This window comes from Chelon labrosus (assembly GCF_963514085.1).
Source record: "Chelon labrosus genome assembly, chromosome: 6".
NCBI classification, from domain to species: Eukaryota; Metazoa; Chordata; class Actinopteri; order Mugiliformes; family Mugilidae; genus Chelon; species Chelon labrosus.
This window is the reverse complement of record NC_140342.1, coordinates 8,483,087-8,510,734: the sequence shown is the minus strand read 5'-3', so window position 1 is coordinate 8,510,734 and position 27,648 is coordinate 8,483,087. Positions and strand designations below refer to the sequence as shown.

Genomic DNA, 27,648 nt, shown 5'->3' with positions numbered 1-27,648 from the left:
GAAATGAGCCGTCATCTCCTTGTTATCTTGCAACGCATTTCAAAAGACAACATTTCTTTCCCACAATCGCACCAACAGACAAAGATTTACTTCATGTTTACAGCAAATTATGCGTCATGTAAATCTTACGCTGAGCGGAAGAAAACAACATTTCCCACCATTTATTTGCCTGTTTTGTTTAGCATTTCTTTATTTATTCTACATGCTGCAAGTTTGGTGCCTTCCACTGATGAGTCTGAAATCATATGTTATCATGTTGAACAGATCCAGACTGGACAAAAACTGAATGATACGGCTGAGATCAAAGATCCCCCTTTTACTTGGATGATTTAAGTGACAGGCACAAGTAAACATGCGCAAAGCATCAATCTGAAGCCAACAGCCTCATTTAAGGAAGAGTTAGGGATTTTGCTTAATGAACTTCCTTGCCCAGATGTTAAAGTGCGTAACATTTGTCACCCCCCTTCTGGCAGTTAGGATAATTACACTAACACTGCCGCAGGGTGGGTATGTTCCAGTTCCTAAAGCCCCCTCTCATCATTCAGCTCTCTCCAGTCTAGATAAGCCACACCAATGGTTATCAGCATCAGGTGAGGTAGAGCAGGAATGTTGCCATAGACACAAAATGTAAAACTCCAGTATAACTTTAAAATACATTTTTTTTAAATTAATATTTATGTTATAATATGAGTACATTCTACTACCTTGTTAGGAAGCGGGATACTTGTGAGGTTTATTAGATCATGTGATCAATCCTTCATCATCTTGCCATGGTTCAAGCTATGTGCTTGTGGCTGATCCACTGAGGTTTGGCTCCATTAGCGTGTTAATAACTACTAGCAGCAATGTTCATGTTTTTTCTTTTTGTGACCACAGTCTCTCCTAAAGAATGCCCTATATATATATATGCTTGAATCTTTCGTATTAAGACGAATTATCCACCAACAACAAAGCTAGCTATAGTGACTGTTCACTGGCTTTCAAAGCTCCTCAGACTGCCGATCTTTGTGAGTAGCCCAGCAAACTCTGTTGATGCAAGCTTATGATGAGTGTGTGCACTTTACAGTGTCTACAATCAGGGAAGGCCACTGAGTCCATCTCTATTGATCACTTGACTGTCAATTTCCCTGCGGGAACCTTCCAAAGGGATTAATAAAGTCATCTATCTATCTATTATGTTTCGACTGATCCCTCCTCTGAACACACGCTTACTTTTTTAACTGGACCATCAAAGACCTTCATCTTGACTATGGGACATGGTGAATTCATAGAACCATGGTTACATTCATTCATTCATTCATTCATCTTCCGTACTCCTGTTAAGGGTCACGGGGGTCTGCTGGAGCCTATCCCAGCTGTCATCGGGCGAGAGGCGGGTACACCCTGGACAGGTCGCCAGTCTATCGCAGGGCCAACACAGAGAGACAGACAACCATTCACACTCACATGCACACCTACGGTCAATTTAGAATCACCAGTTAACCTAACCAGCATGTCTTTGGATTGTGGGAGGAAACCGGAGTACCCGGAGAGAACCCAGGCAGACACAGGGAGAACATGGAAACTCCACACAGAAAGGCCCAGTCGGCCCATGGATTTTAACCCGGGACCTTCTCGCTGTACCATGGTTACATTTGTAACAATTTTTTCTGCCATGTGCCTAAATGCTATACGCTACTCCATCTCCGTCCCCATGGTTCCTCCCTTCATGGGCTCTGGCAGACAACAATAAGCATGTCAATGTGGGAATGTAGCCACAGACACCAAAACTCTGAAATAGATTTAGCTTGACATGATTAGCTTTATCAACGCAAAGTGAGCTTCTTTGGACAGGACTTGAATGTAACAGACAGTTATATTAGTGTAAAAGTCCTGCATGTAGCCCTAAATGAGATGACTGATACCACACTGTCCATTAAATATAGAGTTACAGTTAGAGAAACAACTAGCCTGGCTCTGTTCAATGATTCCTTCCACTGTTTACTACGTTACAAGTATCACTTGTTTCATCGGTTCTCCTGTTCCCGTTAGAGCTTAATATTTATAGCAGAATGCAGACTTTAGAGTGGTGTCAATCTTTTCATTTAAGTCTCAGCAGGGAAGTGAATAATTAAATCTTCCAAGATGTCATCTTTAATAGTTCTTCACACATATCTCCATATGATAACAACCTTCAGGTGCTTTTGAAGTATTGTTATGTGAACACTGTCACAGTCTTAGCACTTGTTATTCAACAAATGGAGGAAAGCCTTAAAATACAGGCATCCTGCTGGCACAGAGTCGTAGCACTTTGGAGTTCTAAGTTTACCATGAAGAACTTTGGAGACAAGCCAATAGCAGTGACTGAAAAGACACATTTTTCTTAATCCCCAAAACACGGCTGTAGCTTTTCATGAACTCATGTGAAAGTACCAAGAGCCAGTGCTGCATATAACAAGGAAGTTGTGTGACGTACAAGTCCACAGCAATAATGGGAACTGAGTGCCGCAGTAACTGAGTGGCATCCATCACGGCAACACTGTAACTGGTTTTGTGGAAAAGTCAGCGTTGCATTTGGCCACTATGACAAACAAAGACTGTGGGTTTATTGACCTATAAAGAGCCATGAATGTCACCGAGCAACAGATTCTCAAGTCAGTCAGCACTTGGGCACGTGCCAATTTGTAGTCATCAACACAACACCTGATTCCCGTTCGCCCACGTGACAGATTGTTTTGGAAACAGCGAGGGTAAAAAATGACGTTAATGACAATCACCCTTGTGACAGTCTATTTAAGTCACGTGCATTTTCCTTTTTCTTAGCTTTGTTTGTTGCTACGTTGGCAGTGTGGCTCCACAGATGCCAGCGTCACCGCCTCCATTTTGGTCTAGACCAAGACATCTGGCAAGTATTTATTTGTGATTCCCAGGGGATGAATTCTAAGGAGTAATGTGCCGCATTCAGCAAATATTTTCACTGTTCAATACGTCTGTCAATTTTTATAATGATGAAGTGATTTTAATGTTTATAGTGTGAGAAAACTTTTAAAAATCCCCTTGCAAATATAATAAGCTATCTTCCTTTGTGCCGCCTGTGTATGATTAAGTCAAACAACCAGAGATGTTGAGCTTAAAAAGGGAGTGAACAAGTTAGAAAATTTTCACATTTAAGAAGCTTGACCTGAAACAGGTCTCAGATGATTCATTTTCTTATCAAACAATATATTCATGACAATTAATTAGGATTCACTGGTCATTTTAACTGCTCTAATGGAACGACTTTATAAATGAATGCAGTCATGTTTTCATTCAGAGTGTCAGACAAAGGTGTGATGTGTTCACTTGAAAGACTTATTAAACGTAAAGGACAAACATATGGTTACAGCATGACTGTGAGTCCATTACGTGTGAGTGCCGTAACTGCCGTACAAACACACAGCATCAGACGTATACACGCAGCTCTCTCCTCACATGGCAGGTGGTAAACCGAGAGGGAGATAAGAAGATACACTAACATCTGGTACACGTGCGACCGTCCTCATTCCCATTCCTCTCACTTGAGAACGAGAAGCTTTGACAGCATCAAAAATCAGTTCAGTCAAGGTAAACATGTAAGTAAACAGCCAAGTCACCGGCCACTGAAACTACTTAGAGAAGATGGCATGAGCAGAAAACAATGATTCTGACGGCAGGAACCGGATGAACAGAACGATGCTTGAAATAGGCCAATTTAGAGAAGAAGGCCTCCTCAAGCACTTGGTGCAGTATTTTTGTTCCCCCTCTAAGTATGATCTCCGGGAACACTTTGTCCCCAGAAACAGTCACACTTGCGTCTTACAAAATAAAAAAGTGTGTGATGGGGGGGTGGGGTGATTTCCTGGAGTGGCAGAATAGTCTGTTCATTTGGACCACCTCACTGGAGTCTCTTTGTGCCTTAGCCTGAGACAGGGCGTACCACACTGAGTGGTTCCGGACACAGGTCAATGAAAGACAAGCTGCACAGAAAGATAAAGAAGAAGGACATGGAGAGTAAGAAGCTTGAAATATAAAGTAAATGTTTGACATTGGCTTTTCACTTTCCTGGCTTTTGCAAGTGTTGCATCCTATGACGTGTAAAGAGCTCTGTTGCCACCTGCTGGGGAGATGGGGTTACTGACGTCTGATCAGAAACCAGTTTGTGTTACGATGGAAGGTGAAGACAAAGCAAAGATGTCACTTCATTTTTGGGGAGAAAACACTAATTTTATATGGATAACATTATATTTAGCTTAAATCTGCTATATAATGAACATAGTATCTTATACAACTCAAATGACTATGCATATGATGAGGATGTTGCTCATAGAAATAAATCCACTGAAAAATCTACAGGTCGTCTCACTTCCATGGAATATTTTAACTCCTTTCGGATCTTAGTTTTGGTTCTATGACTTTACTGTTTTGGTTCACTCTCCCTTGCCATCACTAACCTTGTTTGTCTGTATTATTCTCTCTCTGTTTTTCTTTTTGGTTTCAACCTATTACGGTCACGCCTGCCGATATGATTTGGACACTTAATTCAGACATAAACTAAAAGCCAGCAGTTGTGGTGATTAAACCGGTTTATTGTCAAAAGCAGAGGAAGCAGGTTGGAGCAGATTTGCAGGTCTACAGAGATGGACTGGGACCAGGTTGTGGGGTATCCAGGGAGAGCAGGGGTAGAAAAGCAGGAAGGAAGGCTGGTGGACTGGTGGAGCTGGGTGAGGATTCCAGGTAGAAAACGACGGAACAGGTGAGTTGATGGATCCAAGAGCTGAAGACAGGGAAAACCAAAATGGGCAAATGAAGCAGTAGTATTAACAACTAAAGACATTAGCCACAGCACTACAAAGGTAAGCAGACAATCTGGTGACAAGTGGAGGACTGAACCAGGATTTTATGGACAAGGTGAGTAGATGGCTGATGAGGCTCCATTGCTTGCAGGTGTGCATGTAAGTGGCTCCAGCTCCGCCCAGCTCCAGACCAACCTCCAGTGAGAAAAAGAGACGGACACACCCGACAAGAAACATAGGAGATCCTGACAATTACATGAAAAAACAACTTAACAGCTTTAGGCTGTTAATTGTAATAAAAGCTCCCTTAAGCCAAAGAGTTGCATACTAAGGTGATATTTTTCTGTAGATTGTATGATTGTTCAAGCTGTTCATCTTGTTTATTTTATTTTAATTATCATTAAATTCATTCATTATGAGTAATATCAGTTAAAGCTGTGATAACCAGTGCTGTGCTCAGAGCTTGTTTTTGCTGCCCCCATGTGATCGAAAAAAATCTATTGTTGTCTAAATTCATATTTGCTGAGAAAAAAAAAATGTAACACTTGAGAGAGGTGGTTTAATTTGTTCCTAAAATGTGCTTTACAATGGAATTTATTCCAAAAGAAAAGGGGCTGCATTAAATTGTGTTGAAAGCCATGCAACATAGAGTGCTGTCTGCAAACTGCATAGCAAGCAGAATGGGTGCCTTGCCACAAATCTGTGCACATACAGAAACATTTATTATCAGGCTATCTATACCTATTACCATTGCTCTGCTCCTTGATCATACACTCCTTGGGTAGTGTAAATGGGAACTAGGAAAGTTAAGGTCAAAACTGTCTGTCTTGGCATTTGGTGAACAAACAGAGCAGAGTTGGGATTTGTGGAGCTCCACCACGTTAAAAAGCGTCGTGTTGGTTAATGTGTTTGACAACTGCAGGACCACAGTGCTTCTTTCACTCCTTTATCTCCCCCCAGAATGCAATGTAGGCTAGGCTTTTGTTTTCTACCTCTGTAGGTGATTGAGTGCCTCTCAAATTACTGGTTGCATTGGTTTTCAATTTGCAGGTAAGGGACACAGACCCCTTCAAGGGTCCTCGTGGGCTCCTGGAATCCATCATGAAAAGCACAGAGCAGTGTTTGGGGACTTGCTTTTTCACAGTGAAGCCACTAGATGTCACTCAACCAAACACCAGCTACAGCTGCTAATCTTGTCAATAAAAGCAACCCTTCTTCATTTGTTTATGTTGAATCCAGTTTAATTGGTGGTGACCACATGCCACTTAGAAATGCTGATTGATAAATTATACTTCCGAGTTTGATTTGAGGGGGAAGAAAAAAAAAAACATGTGTTGAGATCCGTGCGTCATCGGGACCGCGGTGGCGGCAGCGGCGACGGCTCGCACTGTGCTGCTCCGTCGTGCATCACGCCAAACCGGAGCAAGCGGGTCAGTAAGTGCACTCACCGATCGCCGGCCAGCGCGTTAATTAAAACCATCAGCCAATCAATCGGACGCGACGGAAGCACCTCAACCCGCCTGACCTCCCGAGTGACGCGTCTCTCCTCCGATGAGAGTGCGGAGGGGAAGGCAGGGCGCCGGAGGAGATGCGCATATCTGCAGGTCTCTATAGCGCTGTCGTAAAACAAGAGTCGGGAGCAAGTGGGCTTTCATTAAAGCGATGCCAGGAGTAACCAAGTACAATTTAGTGGATGACGTGCAGGATTTGAGGATCCCCATGCATAACGAAGAGGTGTTCAAGCATGGGGTCTGCTTCGAGGCGAAGGTAAGGACCCTCTGCAACAGATTGTACTTTGTGGCTGACAGGGAGGATTTCAGGCTTGAAGATCAGAGGACCATAAAATATCAAACACGGATATTGAGGGTCTCTCATATCACTACTGCAGTTATCACTTATTGTGTCTATAGTTTTGTTTTGTAATGTTTGTGCCCTTAAACTAACTGAGGATTTTGAATTGAATGGCATTGTTTGGATTTAGTAACTCATGATCTCATCTATTTATCTGTTACAGTGATGAATTCTGACAGCCATTTACTTCTGTTTTGACAACAGAAAAATCCTGAGTTTCTGTTTTTTCTTTCTTTTTTTTTTTTTTGTCTGTTAAAGCCTTACTCCACTTTGGTTTCTGACATACACACTCAGTGTGTAGTAACGCTGCAAGTCTCTATTAAGCCCATACATTAACTAGATGATTGGCCTAAAGGGGAAAAGGAAACCCTGACAGAAGGGTTATGTCAACAGATGTCTCCAAACCTGCAAAATATGCAGATTTATTTCAGAAAGCCAAAATCAATATTTGCTATGTTCTTCATGTGAATAAGTTCATTCAGTGTTCATCTAGAGGACAACAATCTCTAAAAGAGACCTGAATGAAAAAGCTGTCAGAACTGGTACAAGTGCAAAGAAAAACACAGCTCTTCCCACATAATCAGCTGCATTGGCTCCCTCCAACAACCAGTCATTAAATCTTTTCTTTGTGTTTTGCAGTACATTGGGAGCTTGGAGGTGGGTCGCCCTGGCAGCCGAATGGAGATAGTTGCTGCAATGAGGAGAATCAGAGTAAGACAACTGTCACCTCTCTGAACCAGACACTGAACTTGATCCTGGTGACAGGAGCTGCTTAAACACATTAACAATGAATCGGTTATTTATGTGCATGCACTCAATATCTCTCTTTCTCTCCCGGGTGTTTCGCTTGTGAACAGTGCTCAGAGGAACATTTCTACTCTCAGCGTCCTCTTTGAACATAAATCACCTGTCTGTGAGATTCAGAGAGCTGTCAGTTTAAATCATCGCAGGATCCGTGGGGCAGCTTGAGTTTTCTGGCTGAGGAGAGATACGGCACACAGGTTTATATGTGATATCATGAGAGAAAAGCGACCTTTCCTCGAGCCAACCATGCTTCCTTCCTTCCTTCCTTCCTTCAGTCCAGACCAGGCCAGTAGAAACACTGCGCCGCCTTGCTATTAAACATCACTGCAGTGTTACACTGAAGCACGGGGAGGAGAGGATTTAGCTGCTTGTCATCTGTTAGATCTAATCAAACACCCAAGTCACTGTGTCACTCGGAGGTCGGCCCCATCCCCAGTGGTGCCCGCGGAAAGACTTAATCCTGATCCCTCACATACAGTGCAGGCTAGAGGCCATTTGATCGCACTGCTAAAGATTTAGTGATATGTTTGGACTCTTTTTTTCAGATTTTTACAATTTCTCTTAATAATTTATTGGGATGCTTGGCTGCACCTGAATACAGCAGCACAAATCTAAAAATAAAAAATATATGCACAAAGCAATGCGAAGGCTGGGGAAGTTTCTGTCTGTGCTCAAACCCACATATGTTAAACACCTGTAATATGTAGCTCACGTCTAGAGATCGCAAAATGCTTTTCTGTGAAGCTTTGACGCAAAACTAATAAAGCTGAGGGCCTCAGAAATAAGAAGCAGAGAAAATCGAGAGGTTCTTAATGGAAATAGAATAAACAAAAGGACTGCAAACTCGGGGTGAGATTAGAATTGATAACATAAAAGCAAGTCTGTAAAAGAGTTTGTTTGTTTGCTCTGTGATGGCGCAGTAATTAAGAGTCTCTGCTTCCGGGGAAGACAGACTCGGAATATTCAAAAAGCGTCCTTAAAGGGGCTCACGGTGGCTTTGAGAAAAGATCTGGCTCAACCTGGGGGATTTATTTGCTGCTGGGGTTAGTGTTGCTTTGAATTATTTTCAGGTTGATGTGCATGAAGATGTTGCCCGAACCCTTCCTGTGTTCCACTTCATCTCCCTCTGACAGCAGTGCGTGGAGAGATGGATGGTCCTCTTGTCCCAGTTTACGTGGGGCCGCAGTAGCCTGGATAATGCACACATGTTAAGGGTTTGGTGTCCTTCACCTGAGCGTCTACAGTGCAGTCTGCACAGCAACCCCACAGCAAGACAGATTAACTGGATGAGAGCACAAGGACACAAGTCACAGGCGAATATATTTTTTTTTAGGCCACAAATCACCAGTGGAATCATAACGTTCACTATTTCTTTTATTCCGAAACGTCTATGCAAGCGTGAGAGGACAAGACGTCCTGCTGGAAACAAAAGACAGCTCTGGGTTGTTATTTTTACACAAACCAAAGAAAAGATGACGGGGGAAAAAAAATCCAAAGCTGCCGTACAAAGTGAGCAACGGCCCGTTTCGAGCGATTTCACTGAGCTTCATCTAATCAATTAATCATCTAATGCCAAACTTTGTGTTTCCAAAGCGGGAAGTGTTACTTCATGTAAGCTGTGTCTGTTCTTAGATCTCCCAGCTCTGATGTTAGGAGTCTGAGCCTGCAGGAGGAGGAGGCAGAGGGTGCCGGCTCCAGTATTAATCATGCAGAGGGATGAAAGTGTCCCACACATGTCTGCCTCCCTCTGGGAAGTCAGCCTTTGAAAGCTTAAACAGCTCCCAGAATCAGAAACTGACAATTTCTCAATGTTTACTCAATCTCAGCTTTCCCCAGAGGAGAAGACTGGCAAAAATATCCCCGTCTGCACCATACCTTCTCTTTTATCAGCTACGTCGTTTATCTTGAGCAAAGAGCTCCATCTAAGCGCAACCATGTGATATTTGTTCCTAGTCTTGAAGCACAGTACAGTTTAACTTTTGGATTTGAATAAATTTCATCTTTTCTCCTCCACAGTACGAATTCAAGCTCAAGAACATAAAGAAAAAGAAAGTCAACATTGTTGTGTCTACGGATTTTGTCAAGGTGCTTTTGCGCAAAAAGAAGAAGGTCAGTTTTGTCGAATTGTAATCTTTTCTTTCGTTTCTCAAGAAAAAGAATCTTTTTAATTAGTTACAGTGACATATCCATCACTGTAAATGACTGCGTTCTTGTGTCGCAACAGAGAAAAGGGTGGTCATGGGATGACAATACCACCTTGGTGACGCAGGATCCTATCTACAGGTGGGCCCAAACACAAGGAGACGCATGCCCTAATCAGTAACCCATTGACCTGATTTTGTGCATTGTCTTGCCCCAACAGGATCTTTTACGTCTCGCATGATGCTCAAGACTTGAAGATTTTCAGTTACATAGCAAGAGAAGGGCAGAGCAATGTTTTCCGATGCAACGTGTTCAAGTCTAAGAGGAAGGTAAGTGGATCTCCTGATACACTGAAGAGGCTTAGGTTTGCTGATCCATAACACCAATATAATAAAATCAATAAATTCCTATAAATGAATGGATCCTACTCACAATGAGTAATAATAATAAGAAGAAGAAGAATAAGAAAACCTTTATTTGTCCCACAATGGGGAAATTGCAGTTTGCAGCAGCATGCAGAAATAGCAGAGATATAATAGATAAAAATAGATATATTGCAGATATATTGCACAGACACCATAAGGTGTAATAATATTGCACATATTAGGAGTGCTCGTTGTGGAGCCTAACAGCAGCAGGAAGGAAAGACCTTCTGTATCTTTCCTTCACACATCGAGGGTGAAGCAGTCTGTCACTGAAGCTGCTCCTCAGTCTCTTCAGGTCACCATGGAGGGGGTTGGACTCATTGTCCAGCATGGAGGACAGTTTAGCCAGAACTCTCCTGTCACCCACCTCCCTCACTGAGTCCAAGGGGCAGCCCAAGACAGAGCTGGACTTCCTGATGATCTTATTCCTTTAGAACGAGCACAGACTCTGTTGTCTATTCCGAGTCAGTCCTACATACGCAGTAAACACTCATTCAAGCATCAAGGCCACGCACACAAACAGTTTGAGTTAGAAATTAGTTTTTGTAAACATTGCAATCCCTTTCTCCTAGAAATTGCATTACTGTACAGCAAAATGGTTTTCAAATGACGTTAGGCTGCTAATGTAATCGCCAACTGGATCGTCTTCAGAGGCAGCTGCTTTTTCTGAATGCACGAGGCACCACGTTTATGAAATGAATCATTTTATATTTTAATTAGTTGATTTAAGCTGGGATAGGCTCCAGCACCCCCTGCGACCCTTCACAGGACAAGCGGTTACAGAGGATGAATGAATGAATGAATTAATTAATTAGTTGATTTATTCTTCTCTCAGCAATCTGTCTTTTGGTTAACTAATCACTAAATAAGAACCAACATTTCTACCATAACATTTTCTCCTAACGGCGTATTTTAACATTAAATCCATCAACGCAATGATGCCATTCATCACAAAAGTTCAGATACATCTAGTGCAGACCTAATTGGACAAAGGTCTTCTTTGCCGTATTCTGCCAATAATTAGTATTGATTGTTGCGAGTGTGATTTAATTATCAGGGACATGTTCTGATTGTAGTTGAATATGCAGCTGTATTATTTATCTGCAAATGTTTGTTTATACCCACTTAGAGTATAACATTAACGGAAATCTACATCATTTAGTCGTATAGGTCTATATGTGCAAAAACAAACTGTGTACAAGTTGCAAATGCCCTTAAAAGCAGCAGTATTGTCATAGTAGCACTTATTATCTGCTCTGGAGAGTGTGTGTTGAGTTCCTGTCTAAAAAAAAAACAACACATCAGTACACGACAGCGTTACTGACCACTAACTTAGAATCAGACCGAACTCACTGTAACAGTCGAGATACTGACCGTGCCGGTGATGACGTGGAGTGTTTGTGCTGCTGCAGTTGGTCATTTAGTTTTTACCAAGCGTGCATCTTATTTGTCTTCTGTATAAAGAATTCCCGTCAAGGATGGACACACATGTAACAGTCATTCTATATCACATTCAATGCAGATCAACGTATTTGCAGCAGCTCTTCATAGTGGTCCTAAACAAAAGGACTTTGGTTTAAATTAGGAAATACTGAGATTTGGATTAAATGTAAGCACAAGTGTTGTGTGTCATCCAGCCACCGCCTCTAAAAGCCACCTTTTGTTTGATCCAGAAAAACAGAAATGTAAAACTGACACATTGCTTTTTATCAGGTTAATTTAGACAAGATACAAAGATCTTTAGAGGTGCCTGCTGGAGGATTTAGTCACATTTGTTCCAGGCTCTAGATTGCTGTTTTGCACCGTTTCCAGTCTTCATTGTGTGAAGTTGACAGGCTTGTGTCTGAAGCATCTGATTTAGAATAAAGGCAGGAGAGTTCTGTCAGTCTTCTCATTTAACTCTGTCTCTCCACGAGAGACGAGTAAAGAATGTTTTCCAAAATGTGGGTTATTTTCAAAATGTCTTGAGTAGGAATGAATGTGCCTGGGCCTGAACAACAACAAGCTCATCGTTGGTGTGGGTCTTTTCCTGAATCTTTGGACATTAACAGAAGCATATCCAGCTTTAACAAATATGAGCTACGTCGCATTACATTTTCAGCTGTGTACTGTACAGCTGCTGATGCTCCCATTCATGCCTATTGTCTGAGTGAGGCAGTCCTTTTCTACGGACATGGCCCATTAAGCTGGTAGTCAGAGGCCTCTAGTCTCATCCTAAAACGAAAATGAAAGGCATGTTCTTCTCCACATATCTGCATATCAAGCAGAGCCAATTTTTCCTCCACGACAAAGACAGAGCATCAGTGAGGTTGACTCCCGTCCCTTCACCATGGATACCAGGCAGACAGTGTCTTAGTGAAGCTGAATACTAATCATTTGGGTGGGAAGAGGAAAGAAAACAGGCTTTTTCACTTAAAGACATTTTCACCACTTCTGATGGAAACACCCACTACATTGTCAGGGACACGGCCAGTGGTGCCTCGTTGCCTCCCAGAGGCCGCGGAGCCTTATCTGGGTGTTGCAGACCTAGCATGTGTGCTGAGTAGGAGGAGATGGAGCGGCTGATAAGACGAGATTTGATTTATTTTCATCACAGCGAGTTGCAGAGCAATAAGGCATGGATGTCAGACCAGTACATCCAGCCTTTTGTGCTTGGCCCTGGGAGGGCTGGCAGTTTAACATGTCAATAAAAATGACAAAATTGACAAAATTAAATTCTACATCAATGAAGCAATAGAGGTAATTCTCCACTTTATTCATGTTTTTGTTGTTGTTGCTATTTCAATTCAGTGAACTGCATTGAAGCTTGACATATCGACTGAATGCCTTGAGGCTGGATGATCCTCCACAGACAGATGGCAATATATTTAATTCAATGCGACTCTTGGAAATGTTCAATATGGAAAATATCACCTTTAGCGGGACTGTGGAAGGACATGGTGGATAAAGCTTAATTCCAGTGGATTTAGGGTGCTGTCACTGAACTGTATATTGAGGCTTTGGAGGAAAAGAAACCTTGACATTGATCAGAGAAGTGCTTGTGTCCCAAAGGCTACAGACACTCCTTCTTTAGTGCTGAGCTTAATAAACAATGACATCAAAATTACATTTTTAGTTAACGTAATAACGGTATTGAACCTGAGTTATACAGTGTGTCACGTAAGGGCTGGATTATTTCCATTATCGATTCATCTGCCAAGTACATTCTCCATCAGTTACAAATACAAAAAAAATGAGTCATCATTCACTCATAGTTTCCATTCTTTCGGATTTAAGAATTAAAGATCTAATTTACAGGTTTAAAAAAGAAAAATATCTTTCATTTAATCCACTAAGGTTTGGGCATTATGTAGTAATTTATGTCTGTTATAACACTAGGAAGCTAAATCCAACTGTGAGCTTAGTTTTGCAAAGAAATAAGAGGAAACAGCTAGGCTGGCTCTAAAAAGAAAGGAAAAAACCACATGCTGTTTTAACGTTGGACATTGTAGATTAAAGAGATATTATCTATCAAATTATGGTGAACTTTGAAAGTACTAATATTCATCATGTTACCTTTATTCAGAGCATAGACTGTTTAAAGATGGATGGTGGAACTGCTCCTCAAAAGTGAAGCCAAAGCAAGTAGAGCTCCCCCTGGTGGCCGGCTGCAGTATAGGTCATAAGCTCCACCCACTCCATGTTAGTGGATGGGACTTGGGCCAAACTAAAACACTAAAATACACGACAAATAATTTTTTTTCAAGAATAGTTTCTGTCATTTTAGGTAGTTTATATAATTTTGCTGCATGTTTAAGTGTCAATTAATGGATAAGTTTCGTTTGAGTTATTTGACACTATAGAAACAGGATGTGAGACAATGGAGACTACCAGTTGCCATGCCAACCACTCCGTAAAGCGTGGCTTCACTCTCGCCCCGTACTGGGCAGACTCTGGCTCCAAACTCGCAAGATGACGCCGCCTGTATCCCCGGGATAATAGAGACAGTTTGGCCAATGCAAGGAAGTGGCGACACGTTGTCCATATTTATACAGTCCATGACACCAAGCTAACCAGCTTCTGGCTATAACCTTGAAAGAGCAGGTTTGAGCTTACAAAAAAAAACAGGCTACTAGTCATTTTCGATGGGAGCCAGTGATAAGAAGATAGACGCAGACACTGGACTGGACACTTGCCTTGCGCACTACAAATCAAAGTTAAGGTGGCTTCAGCTTTTTTTAAGACATAAGACATTGTTTATTTATCCCGTATGGGAAATTTCCTTGTCACAGTAGTGCGGAATTTGGCAAAAAAAATATATATAAAAAAACAATAACTAATTCGACAGGAAAATGACAAAAAACAATAACAAATCTTTAAAATATATACAAAAATAACAACACTGAAAAATATATAGCGAAATAGAAATATAAAGACATTCTTTATGTACATTGTGGTGGAGGGAAACTTTACCAGTAAATAATTGATAAAACTATAAAACCATGAGACGGTGAGGTAGTGATTTGTGCAACATAAGGCAGTGCAAAAAGCAGATTTAATTTGTGCAAACAATGACTGTAAAAAAACAAAAACGAGTCTAATGTGTGGGTTATTATTGACTCAGGCTGGTGTTGTACAGCCTGATGGCAGCTGGAATGAAGGACCTGCAGTAGCGTTCCTTCTTGCAGCGTGGATGCAGCAGTCTGCTGCTGAAGGAGCTGCTTAGGTCCCCTACAGTCTGATGCAGTGGGTGAGAGGGGTTGTCCATGATTGATGTCAGCTTGGCCATCATCCTCCTCTCACCCACCTCCTCTATGGAGTCCAGAGAGCGGTCCAGGACAGAGCCGTTGAGTCTCTTCCTGTCCCTCTCTGAGCTCCCACTGCTCCAGCTGACCACTGCATACAGGATGGATACAGAAGCCACCACAGAGTCATAGAAAGTTCTGAGCAGTGACCTGCACACCCCAAAGGACCTCAGCCGTCTCAGCAGGTGAAGACGACTTTGGTCCTTCTTGTACAGGGCGTTTGTGTTGTGTGTCCAGTCCAGTTTACTTCAATGATGCAATGAAGCGTCAACCAATCACATGGGTCTGTCAACTGTTGTTCTGAAACCAGTGACGACGACAAGCACTTGACCAACATTTGGCCACACGTGGTCATTTTGCAACGTGTGAACATAGCACAACACTCAGCTAGGTGGCAAAAAATATATTTCTCTCTCATTAACTATTGTGTGTCAGGGCTGCATGTGACTCGTCATAGGAACATATCATATCTTTAATCCTTGGATATTAACAGGATTCGTTTAAAAGTTTCCTTCATTTTCTGACAAAAACTCAGCTTTAGAACTTCAGTGGCTGATTGTTGGGTTGATCTAAATTAACCTGTCATTGATGGATGACAAGATGCCAACACACCTTCCGAACCGTCTGCAACAACAACCTTTATCTTCACTCCCCTACCATCAAAGTTACTTCTGAGATAGACCAATACATCACAGTGACAGCAGAAACTACGCAAATAAGATAGACAAAGGCAAGCAGTTAAAGTTTTTGCAGAATCTACAGTTTTTCATTTGGTTTCTACCCCCCCTCCTGTTTCTCTCTGTCATACTAATTTTCGCCTCCCGTTGTGGCTCCTGTTCTTTTCCTGCTGTCTTTTCTTCATCTTCCTTCTTCTAACCTGCTCACGCCCTCACTCTGCCGATCCACTTTTCTTCCTGCACAACTCTCCTGGCGCCTTTTTTTCTCCCCTGCTGTGTACCTTCGTTTTTGCATACTCTCTTACCGTGCTCCCGCTGCTTCGTCTCCCTGCCCCTGCTCTCAAACCTCCGACGCACAAACGCGCCCCTTTCTCCGTGTCCTCCCTCACAGTCTCAGGCCATGAGGATCGTGCGGACGGTGGGTCAGGCGTTCGACGTGTGTCACCAGCTGACCCTGCAACAGAAAAGCGACGAGCAGGAGGATGAAGAGGAGGAGGGGAAGGTGGAGGATCTGGAGGCAGTGCCAGGTGACTCACACCTACACACACACACACACACACACAAAACTGTATCTACAAAACCTGTCCCCTCCAATCTCTCTCCTCTTTATTCTCCTTCTGTCACACACACGCACATACTGAATCTCGAACCGACACAAACAAAAACGCTGAGTGCCTCCAGAAACAAACATTGGCAACCGAGCACAGCTCTCTGAGAAAAGATGTCATTATCCTCCACCAATTTTTTCAGCAACTTGCCACGTTGGCGCTGCAGATTGGTTTTGTTGAGTTGTGCGAGCCATTGATCAAAGACTTTGTGCCTTTCTCTTGCTCGCTGATGGGGCTGCTGCCGCTGCCTCTAGATGTGTCGCAAACTATAAAGGACGCAATAGAAACAGCGTGAAAATCCCTCCTATGCATCTGTTCTCTCTGCAGCAAAGAAGAGGTTTGCATTGTCAGAGGAGACGGACCTTGAAGCCACCACAGAGGAGAGCATCGAGTGCGTCTCTTCATCAGACTTGGAGAAGAGCAAAAAGGACGAGGCGCTCGGTGATGATGGGAAGGTAGAGTGCTGAAGTCGTCAATTCAGCATTGCTCACACAAAGCCCTGTTATTTTCTCGCTCCACTGAAACTCAGAAATAATAAAACCTTGCAGTGATGATGTCAGTAAAGTAATATTTGTGGGCGCTTACAGAACCACTCTGAAGGACTACCATTATTCTCACAATTAATTCATTATTTTGTTATGATAATGCCAGATGAACTTTTGAGAACTAACAAACAGTTAGCAGATTATTTGTTTCCACATACAACATTAAAACCACTAACAGGAGAAGTAAATAACATTGACCATCTTGTGACAATCCAATGTTCTGCTGGGAAACTTTTGGACCTGGCATTCATGTGGATGTTACTTAGACATGCACCACCCACCTAGACCAGACCAGGCACCCCCACCCCATAGCAATGACACAGGATGCAACCTGACACAGACACACACACAAACAGTTTAGGAACAACTAAAAAAACATGAAGAACAGCACAAGGTGTTGACCTGGCCTCCAAATTCACTAGATCCCAAACTGATCAAGTATCTGTGGGATGATCCACAGAGGCCCCTCCCCTCAGCCCATAGGACCCAAAGGCCCCCACTAACAACATTCTGTTACCAGACACCACAGGACACCCTCAGAAGGACCATGTCCATTCTCTGATGAGTCACAACTGTTTTGGAGGCACAAGAGAGACCTACACGATATAAGGATACAATGTTATGCCTGATCGATACAATTACATTTTTCAAATGCAAATTAGACCAAGCGTGTCACAAGATACGCCTCTTAGTGCAGGATGAGTCGTCGATATTTTTAAATCATTTTGTATGAAATGATATCTGGGACATATGATCAGTGTAAACATGATCATAACAGTGTCCAGCCACTATCAGACAGTTCAGAAACTTAGATAAGGTCTTTACCGATGCATGCTGGTTTCTATTGGAGCTCAAGTCAGTCATTAGATCATTGACTTTGTTCCGGTTGCTTTTACATATGTTCCTTCCTTCATCTGAAGATAAACAGGGTGTTTTGCTGAGTATATTTGCCCATATTTTTCTAAAAAAGAGATCTGAGAAAGCAGGAATGTTCTTTTAATCAAGAATGCAGCTCATCTCACAGTCTGCAGAGGGCATGCCGAAAAATCGCTCTGATGAAAACTCAAACGAAGATCACACAGGAGCACTGAGTGATGTACGGGGCAGGGAGCAGCCGCATGTTAAAGGGCTTCCTGTGAAGAAATGCTCCACGAGGCTCTGATGGGATGAAATCACAGCAAGGTTTTTCTAGCGCTGCTCGGCTAATCCCGTGTTGTCGAACAAGCTGCTATCTGCTCTCAGATATTTATGTGCTCATTTCCCCACCAAGTCTCTGAGGCCCCCTCAGCTCCATTACTCCAGAGGGAAGCCTGCTGCTGTGCTGCCAAGGAGTTAATTGGTTTGAATCGAACGGGTATTATGTCTAATTACATGATTACGCGAGAACAAGAAAATTAGCTTCACAATTTCATTACGTGTTGTTCCGCAATAAAACGGCAGTATTTCTCACATGTACTTTCTATCACTCCCGTGTGCAGTTGTAAGGTCAGGTGTCCTTCAAAGTCAAGTATTAATGACTAGAGAGTCCACCATATTGATTTTCCATCTCAGACATGACAGATAAGTCATGTCCTTCATGGCTGCTCTTCCCACAGTAGCACATTAACACAGTGTGTGAGTCATGAAGCCCAGCAGCAGCACATGCTGTCGATCTATAGATCTGTCTATATATACACTAATTAAATCCTATTTAAAACACCAGCTTCACTGTTATATTCAAGGATGCCACTCTTTTTGTTTGTTTGTTTGTTTGTAATACACTATGATAGATTAGTCATGCTTTTGCGCTGGATCCTTGAGGTGGCCAGCTTTTTATGTGACCAAATCCCAGTTTAAAGTAAAACACTCAACCTTAAGACTAGATTTTATCTAGATTTAATTTTTTTATCATGAATATTACTTGAGTTGTGAACAGGAGTCTTTAACAATGACAAATAATTATCACCCATCTCTGCAGCTCTATGGAGGATTCTTGCGTCTTTTGGTCCATTGTTTTGACCTAAGTGCTCTAAAAACCAGCGGTCACCTGTCTAACGTTCAAAAGCTAGTGCAGCAAAAGAAAGCAGATTTTCTCACTAACTGGTAGAGACCAAAAAAGAGCAAAAAAAAAACAGTGATTATTAGATATACATTACACTTAATCGTTTCCGTAGTAAGTCTTCCTTTCTGACTGATTACTTTATTATAGTCCAATCTTTAACTTGCAGTAGAAATTATCTAATGGTCCATATTCCCACTTTAATATTTTACTTTATTCATGCAACATAACATGATTGCACTGATCTCTTTCTCCCTCTTTCTACCCACACTTCACTCGGCATTTTAACAGTGAAGCTTCATGCAAAGTGGATACACATAAACTTCAAGAGTGCATCAAAAACAAATTCTTCTAGAAAGCCTTGAACTTCAAGCAGTGATGATGTCTTAGAATCTATCTGTGGATTTTTCTGTGAGGATGAAAGCAGACGGGCTTGTTGCTGCCAGCGCAGTGTCTCTGCATTTCCCCCCTGTGAGGATCCCAGGCTTGCAGAGAGACACTGTCCTTAAACCACTTCTGTAGGCATGTTTCTACACACGCGAGCTGTCTTTTCTTTCCAGCATTCCTCCATTATTTATGATTGCTGGTTATCCTACCCTGTACTTTCATTTTTTAAATCTGCCTACTGTACCTCCCATCCTTTGTTTTCTTTATTTGAAATAAACAGTTGACATTTTAGTTGTTTGGCAGCATCGTGCACTGCTGCAGACGTTTTCGTCTGCTCTGTCCTGGAATGACACAGCAGTCAAGTTCAGGACTGTGGCAGTAGAGCGCTTCACTTCAGCACAAACAAATCTATATCAACACATTTTTAAAGTTAACTGATCACACTGACTCATCGTAGTCACTGACTGAACCTGTAGCCACTTTATTAGTGCTCTTTTCAGCTCAGCTGTGATTCACAGTACATTACTTCCTCGTTAAAACTATATGAAATACTGCAAAAGCCACAGAGTCAATTATAACCTGCTAGCTTGGAAATGAATAATAGGATGTTGCGTACATGTATATGGTGTGCTGAAATGAGCTGGTGAAATGTAAGCTTCTGTGACGGTTGGTATATCCAATGACTAATTTACTTCAATTTACTAATGGGATTGAATGTATATTATTTACTGTGACTTTTAGGGACAGTAGCCAAATTCACTGTTATCTCTGCTGTAGGTATCTGATGACCCCTCTCTTCTGATGAACTCTCCCATCCTTGGAGCCTCTGTGTCGGGTCAGTCTTCCGCAGAGGCATCCTGCTCTGCAGAGCACCAGCTCCAGCTCCTTCAGAGACAGCTGCAGCAGCAGGAACAGCAAGCACTGGTGGCTTCAGCACAGGTACTGGTGGCATTTCCTTAGAACCCACTTTAAGACTGATGTTTTTTTCGATCCAAAATAGGCAAATGAGCATTTTCAGTGGAATTGTTAAACAGTTTCAGATCATATAACGCTGGGCTGAGTCCTTTGAATGTTGAACACAAACTGCTTTGAGTTTGACTCTCTTTCATGGAAGTTAATTCTTCATTCTGATGCATCTTGTCTGCTATGACTTCTGAGGAAACCAAAGTCATTATGAAACTTTTGGCATGACTGACTCCAAACTTAAGAGTTACAGTGGAGCCTTTTTTTTTTTTAATTCCTTGGTTTGCACAAACATTTTTTTCCTCAGATGTGTGTCCCTAATCATTTGTGTGCATTGTTGTGTTCAGGTGCACGTGCTCCAGGAGCAGCTGTCAGTGGAGGTGTGTGCACGGACTGAAGCCCAGGCTCGAGTGCAGAGACTGCTGCAGCAGAACACTGACCTGCTGCAGCATATTTCACTGTTAGTCAAGCAGATCCAGGAGCTCGAGCTCAAAGCTGCAGGCCAGTTAACGTCTAGTGAGTGGCTTTTATTCTTGGCTTAACCACTTCATTTACAGTGTATTTTTAGTCTCTTTGGTTGCCTTTAATCTTACTCTTTTTTCTGTTCTTTCTCCCCTTCGAATTCCTGTCATATAATGTACTTTTCTCCTTTCATATTTTCTCCTAATCAGTTTCCTTCTTGCTCCTCTTCTTCCTGTGTGTTACAGCCCCTTTTTCTCATCCACTTCTGGCACGCAATTAATTATCCCATGGCAGCCCTCTCAGAGGATTCAGTGTTGCTCTCTATTCTCCCCTCCCTGCATTTAGCTAGTGGCAATACACTGCCTTAAAGTCATGAATTATCAAACCCTGTCAGGACAGATGTACTCCCACTCCATGTGATCTTGTTGCCCAGACTCTTCTTACAGATGTCCTGCATCTGTGTTTATACGCGATGAAAGAACATTTTCTGGGTTGTGTTTCATCTTATATTTCTTATTCTTTCGTTCCATCTTTTTTTGTTCATTCTTAGTGGGCTCCCAGGACAGTCTTCTGGAGATAACTTTCCGTGCCAAGCCCTCCAGCGTGCCCCGTGAACCCCTCACTCCCTCTTCATCTACCGGCCCATTAGCAGCTCCATCACAGCTCCAGATTAGTGACAGCGCCTGGGTCTCCGCCCTGCCCGGGCCCTGCTCTCCGGGCACCACAGACACCATCCCTCTGGGCCTCAGTGGCAGTGGAGTTCGGCTCGAGTGCTTCCGCTTCTCCTCGCGTGGGCCAGACAGCCAGGAGCAAGGCCAGGACACGGGGGAGACTCCCAGCGACGGAGGCCCAGATGAAAGCTCACTGCTGGGGGAACAGGTCCTGGGAGCACTTGAGCTGCTTCGTTTCAGGGAATCGGGGATTGGATCAGAGTATGAATCTAACACAGATGAAAGCAGTGACAGGGACAGCTGGGGGCAGGGAGAGGGAGTGGGGGCCGATGGTGCCGCTCGGCTCTTAAATGTGCTGAATGCAGAGAGTCTGCCGGACTCCTTGGGGGATGAGATGGCTGTTTAGTGGTGCTCTGAAAGGTGCTTTAGGAAACTTACTTTCTAAAACACTTTATTACTGAGAAACTATGTATTGTGACAGAAAACTGCATCATCTGCTGGTATATATTACTCGTGGTTCTCACTCAGACTGTTCTGGCAAAATTCTAAATGTTGTTTTTAACTTTTGTCACTTCCTTTGCAAGATCGATGTCCCACTTGTATGAGTCATATAATTAAATAAGAAGAACAGAAATGCTGACAGTAGAATAAGTAGATGGATTTTAATCCAGAATTTTAAGATTATGTGACTGCATCATGAATGATTTTGTGAAATGACTTACGTTAGCAGGGACAAACCCTTAGTGATAAATGCTCACATTGAATAATATCCTAATTCCAATAGTAAAAGCCAGTCATTAAACATTAGTTTACAAAGGGAAAGGGTTAGGGTTAAGGTTGGGGGCGGGGGGCTAACTCTGACACTAAAACTAAGGAACTACAGCTATGCTATTAGGACTGAGAGGCTGAGTTAAATGCTAACATCAGTATGCTAGCTTGCTCACAAAATGTTTCCCATGTTTAGCATCTAATGCTATATTCACACTACAAGCAACAAATTACAAAATAGCCAAGCACATCCAGCTATATTTTCATCAAGTCGCTGTTGAAGTGTTGCTACAGCTCTCATTGATGTTGTTGAGTCAACATTCGTTGAATGACCTGCAGAAAAAAACACGATGGCATGTTGTTGGTTGACCGTGTCAGCTTTGATTTGCAGCCATGTGTCATGCCAGTCATGCAGTGGCACGGGTTGCGCGTCAGTTTGTCGCTTAATATTACCTGAAAATGACTTGTAGCGAGCTGCTTTTAGTATCAGTTTAGCGTGTCGTCTTGTTTGCTAATTAGTGACCGACACGTGTTGCCTTTAAATGCAACCCCTTCAGCTCATGGCTATGACATGGGAAGTTGTGTACATTAACTGGTTGATGTTCCAGTGGTAACATTAAGTTGCGAAAATGCCGCTGCTATGCAACAGTCAGCGTCTAGTAGCCACAGAGGCTAATAATTAGCTAGGGAGAGAAAGAAGCTGACGTATTATAGGAAAAAGCAAAGGCACAATGAAAAGATGAAAGCCATTTTACTCAGTTGTTATGACGAATTTATGAAGAAAAAATGCGTACAATAATGAGTTCCACACTACATACAGTGTACATACACACTGGACATTACTTGTAATTCAAAATTCTAAATCATACCTTTGTTTCTCAGCTTCAAGGAAACAGTTGCACTTCTTGATAAGAAGATTTGTCCCAGTGCAGCTTTATTCGGACTCTTGTCAGATAGTATGAACACTGTGGTGTTTCAAGCTCTGTCTCTGAAAATCTCTGCTGTCTCTTATTATGTGCATTACTGTACTGTGCGTTTGATGATTGTTGTACCACGCATACATGTGGGTCCCTGACCTTGTGACCTTTAGCCAGCTTGTTACACTGTGGTTGTGTCTGTATTTATGGATTTGTGACACATCTGCCATGAGCATCTGGAAAGAATTGTCATCTTTGCCAAGATTGTCTGGACGTGCTAAAGTATGAGAATTAAAACCTTGCTGCATTTACTATGACACTTATCTGTATTCTGTTAGTACACATGGGTTTAAAATGAGCATGTATTTCTCATAGTATGACTTTTGCCCTTTTCAGTACATTGTATATTGTTTGATTAACTTAACATACATTTGGCATGATTTCACTCATACTATTGTTCAACCTGTTTTGTATCTTTAAGGAACATTTTTTGATTGTCTCAGAGGGAATCGTTTCATTGGTCAGGTGCTGCTGCAGTCTTGTGTCTGATGCTTAAAAATGTAGCCACCTCTTACTGTAAGTATTATTTATTAATGCCGTAGTGCAGCAGTGATAAACCGCTGTGTCGCTGTTGCTCTTCCTTCAAAAGGACTGTTTAGTCCTGGAGTAGGACGGGAAGTGGGAGGCATGTAGGAGACTTCTGGACTCTGCTTCATATTCCTCTGGCCAGCTGTCGCGCCAGCTCTGCTACACTGACTGTGAGCCAACTCTCACTGAATCACTGAATTGGAGACGTGTTTTTGAGCTCTTTCCAAAATTGATTAATCTCTTGCTGGTGCTCCTCTGTCTACCTTCCTCTCACTCCCCCATCTTCCGTCTCTCTCTTTCCTGAAACTTGTCACCTCTCTCAGTCGGTCTCTAACACTTCTCGTCTCCACAATTATGTCTGTTCCACAGAAAGTGTACTAAAAGTGAAAGTGCACTTACATCAGTGTTTCTCCTTGTGGAATTAAATGCCCTTTCTCAAATGCCATCTGGTGTCATTATGCTGTACGTTGAGTCCATTCGTTGTAACCCGCTAAAAATATTATTTAAACTAAAATATGTCTGTAACATAATAAGCAGCATCGGTTCTTGGGGCTGACCTTTTTAAAATGTTTTCCTCATCAGTATTTATAACAGCTTGAGAAAATGAGATATGGGCACGCAGAGAGTCTTTTGTGAGGGTGATGGCTCTCTATTAGAGATACACCAGCTGTGGTCATTAAACAGGGTCAGCTCCCATTAAGCACACTGCGTCTGCAGACAGTAGGAGCGGCGTGATGCAAGTAGATAAGCTGGAAAATATGAATAATATCATCCATTACCCACCCACATCCAACCACGACACCCTGCAACTTCACAAGTGCAGCTGCTGACACAGATAGTGGGCGGCCCCCAGGAGTTGGCCTCTGCTTTAATTTGCTGGATTATGAGGAAAAATGATCTACAGTATCATTTTCCTCACCCCCTCTTAAATCTCCATTGGTTCTTTGCAGCTGAAATTAATTCGGGGAATGTTGCATCACTGTACAGGTGCTGGTCATATAATTAGAATATCATGAAAAAGTTGATTTATTTCAGTAATTCCATTCAAAAAGTGAAACTTGTATAATGTATACATTCATTTCACACAGACTGATATATTTCAAGGGTTTATTTCTTTTAATTTTGATGATTATAACTGACAACTAATGAAAACCCCAAATTCAGTATCTCAGAAAATTTGAATATTGTGAAAAGGTTCAATATTGAAGACACCTGGTGCCACACTCTAATAAGCTAATTAACTCAAAACACCTGCAAAGGCATTTAAATGGTCTCTCAGTCTAGTTCTGTAGGCTACACAATCATGGGGAAGACTGCTGACTTGACAGTTGTCCAAAAGACAACCACTGACACCTTGCACAAGGAGGGCAAGACACAAAAGGTCATTGCTAAAGAGGCTGGCTGTTCACAGAGCTCTGTGTCCAAGCACATTAATAGAGAGGCGAAGGGAAGGAAAAGATGTGGTAGAAAAAAGTGTACAAGCAATAGGGTTAACCGCACCCTGGAGAGGATTGTGAAACAAAACCCATTCAAAAATGTGGGGGAGATTCACAAAGAGTGGACTGCAGCTGGAGTCAGTGCTTCAAGAACCACCACGCACAGACGTATGCAAGACATGGGTTTCAGCTGTCGCATTCCTTGTGTCAAGCACTCCTGAACAAGACACAGCGTCAGAAGCGTCTCGCCTGGGCTAAAGACAAAAAGGACTGGACTGCTGCTGAGTGGTCCAAAGTTATGTTCTCTGATGAAAGTAAATTTTGCATTTCCTTTGGAAATCAAGGTCCCAGAGTCTGGAGGAAGAGAGGAGAGGCACAGAATTCACGTTGCTTGAAGTCCAGTGTAAAGTATCCACAGTCAGTGATGGTTTGGGGTGCCATGTCATCTGCTGGTGTTGGTCCACTTTGTTTTCTGGGGTCCAAGGTCAATGCAGCCATCTACCAGGAAGTTTTAGAGCACTTTATGCTTCCTGCTGCTGACCAACTTTATGGAGATGCAGATTTCATTTTCCAACAGGACTTGGCACCTGCACACAGTGCCAAAGCTACCATTACCTGGTTTAAGGACCATGGTATCCCTTTCTTAATTGGCCAGCAAACTCGCCTGACCTTAACCCTATAGAAAATCTATGGGGTATTGTGAAGAGGAAGATGCGATACGCCAGACCCAACAATGCAGAAGAGCTGAAGGCCACTATCAGGGCAGCCCGGGCTCTCATAACACCTTAGCAATGCCACAGACTGATCGACTCCATGCCACACCGCATTGCTGCAGTAATTCAGGCAAAAGGAGCCCCAACTTGAGTGCTGTACATGCTCATACTTTTCATGTTCATACTTTTCAGTTGGCCAACATTTCTAAAAATCCTTTTTTTGTGTTGGTCTTAAGTAATATTCTAATTTATATTATATATATTGTAAAAATATTTTTGAATCCACTATTTTACTTGATGTTTACTTACCTATTGGTAGGCGGAATATGACAGGAAGGTGTCATAATGGACAGGACGATGTAGAAAACATCTTCAAAGTGTTACTAGCTGTCACGAACTTACCTTAAACATTGTCATTCTTGGCACGTTACTGAAGATGCTGTTGTGCCTTAGTAGCCTACAGTCCCTAGTACTAGAGACACTAGTATGACTGCTGACTCACAGGTTTGTTAAAATGCAGCGCTCCACCTGATTCCCAGTGTGGAAGGGTGGAGTGCTTCTGCAGGAGAGAGGTGTGGAGAGGGCTCAGGAGAGCAGCACCAGGTGAGAGTGATTGGCACACCTGCATCCTGTTGAGCTGATCACTCTCTCCTTTTAACACAGTAGCGTGTTGAACCTGGGAGAGACCAGACATGACATGCAGAGACACACACACGGCTGTCAGCAGAGCGGAACATAGAGTTGCCTGCTAACGACACCAAAGGATGTGTGTGCATGTGTTGTGAACTAAAATAAAGAATTTAAACGTCATCGCTATCTGAGTGATCGTCTGCTGAAGTACCCACGGTGGCATCAGAAAACGCCACACCCAGTAACTCACATTAGTCATTATTCCAAAAAGATTACCTGTAACAGTGATGGTCAAAATTCCCCCACGGATGTGAAATGGACTGTGAGCCTCCAGTTTCTGCTTCTGTGCATCATATAACCACACCACTGACTACAGTATACCGTCTATGATCCACACCCACTCCTGTCTGCAGGAAATGGTTTGGCATTAGATATTTGACTGAACATAGGGGGATGTGAATCTGTAACCTTAGACTCACACGGCTGCTTCTCTAACCACTACACAGCTCTTATAATCTCTTATAATAGAAAACAAATAGCATGGGTGAGTTTGAGATGGCAACTATTTATTATATTAGCATAAAGATTGAAATGGTAAAAACGGCTAACACAAGCCAAGCTAGCACGTTGTTAGGCGTAGCTTAGCATAAATACTTGGGAAAACAGCTAACCTGAGGCAAGCTAGCAATCAGTTAGCTTAGCTTAGAGTAGAAACTGAAATGGGAAAACAACTAACACAAGCCAAGCTAGCCACTAGTTAGCTTATCTTGGCAAAAAGACTGAAAATGGGACTATGTGCAAAGCTTACAGAATGTGCATATCAATGTGCTAAATGTGAAGATACACTTAGTAACCTATAGCATCGCAACTTTACAAAGGGAAACAATGAGCTATACTAAGCCATTCATGCTAGACTCACAAGAACAACGTAGTCTACATTTATGTGTAAGCAGACATGATCTGAGTTAAATCCATGTCAAGGTTGTCTTCTTAACTGAATCAATATAAAAACATGATCTTTAACTGTGTGTAAAACCTTTGTATTGTACGTTTTTAGTGCAATGTGAACACAGTTAAAAAAGTTTTCCATTAGACCAAACTTTTCTGAGTCCTGTAATCGTGTGTGACAACTAAACAAGCTTCTGTTCCCTTTGTGCTGTTGCCACTGTGTCCATTTTATCGCCGTCTTGACTCACGTTGCTTATAACGAGTTCTTTTCTAAACCACGCTGCTGCCTGCTTCAATAATTAGCAGGTTTTCCTCTGCTGGAAAACGAACTCCAGTCTGTTTTTGTCAGTAGCTCTTGGTGGAAGCTGCCAGATACAGAAGCGCTCAGCTGCCTCTGTGGTCCATAATTGAAACCATTTGTGGATCAGGTGGAATTCTGGGATTTTGGCCTCACCTCAAAATTCGAAGCGTGTTATTTTCTCTGTTTCTTTCCTGCAGGCA

The 27,648-nt window shown here is 42.4% G+C and overlaps 1 protein-coding gene across 1 annotated transcript; it reads left to right on the top strand.

Moving 5' to 3' along the window:
• Nucleotides 1–6,059: 6,059 nt before the first annotated feature.
• On the top strand, nucleotides 6,060–25,640 carry LOC311489438 (carboxyl-terminal PDZ ligand of neuronal nitric oxide synthase protein-like). Its single transcript, XM_084546513.1, has 10 exons — nucleotides 6,060–6,557; nucleotides 7,281–7,352; nucleotides 9,462–9,554; nucleotides 9,670–9,728; nucleotides 9,808–9,916; nucleotides 15,865–16,000; nucleotides 16,409–16,536; nucleotides 19,829–19,990; nucleotides 20,362–20,530; nucleotides 21,027–25,640. Exons 1-10 carry the CDS (start codon nucleotides 6,453–6,455, stop codon nucleotides 21,551–21,553), a joined length of 1,560 nt encoding a protein of 519 aa, XP_084402639.1. The 5' UTR covers nucleotides 6,060–6,452; the 3' UTR covers nucleotides 21,554–25,640.
• The last annotated feature ends 2,008 nt before the right edge of the window (nucleotides 25,641–27,648 follow it).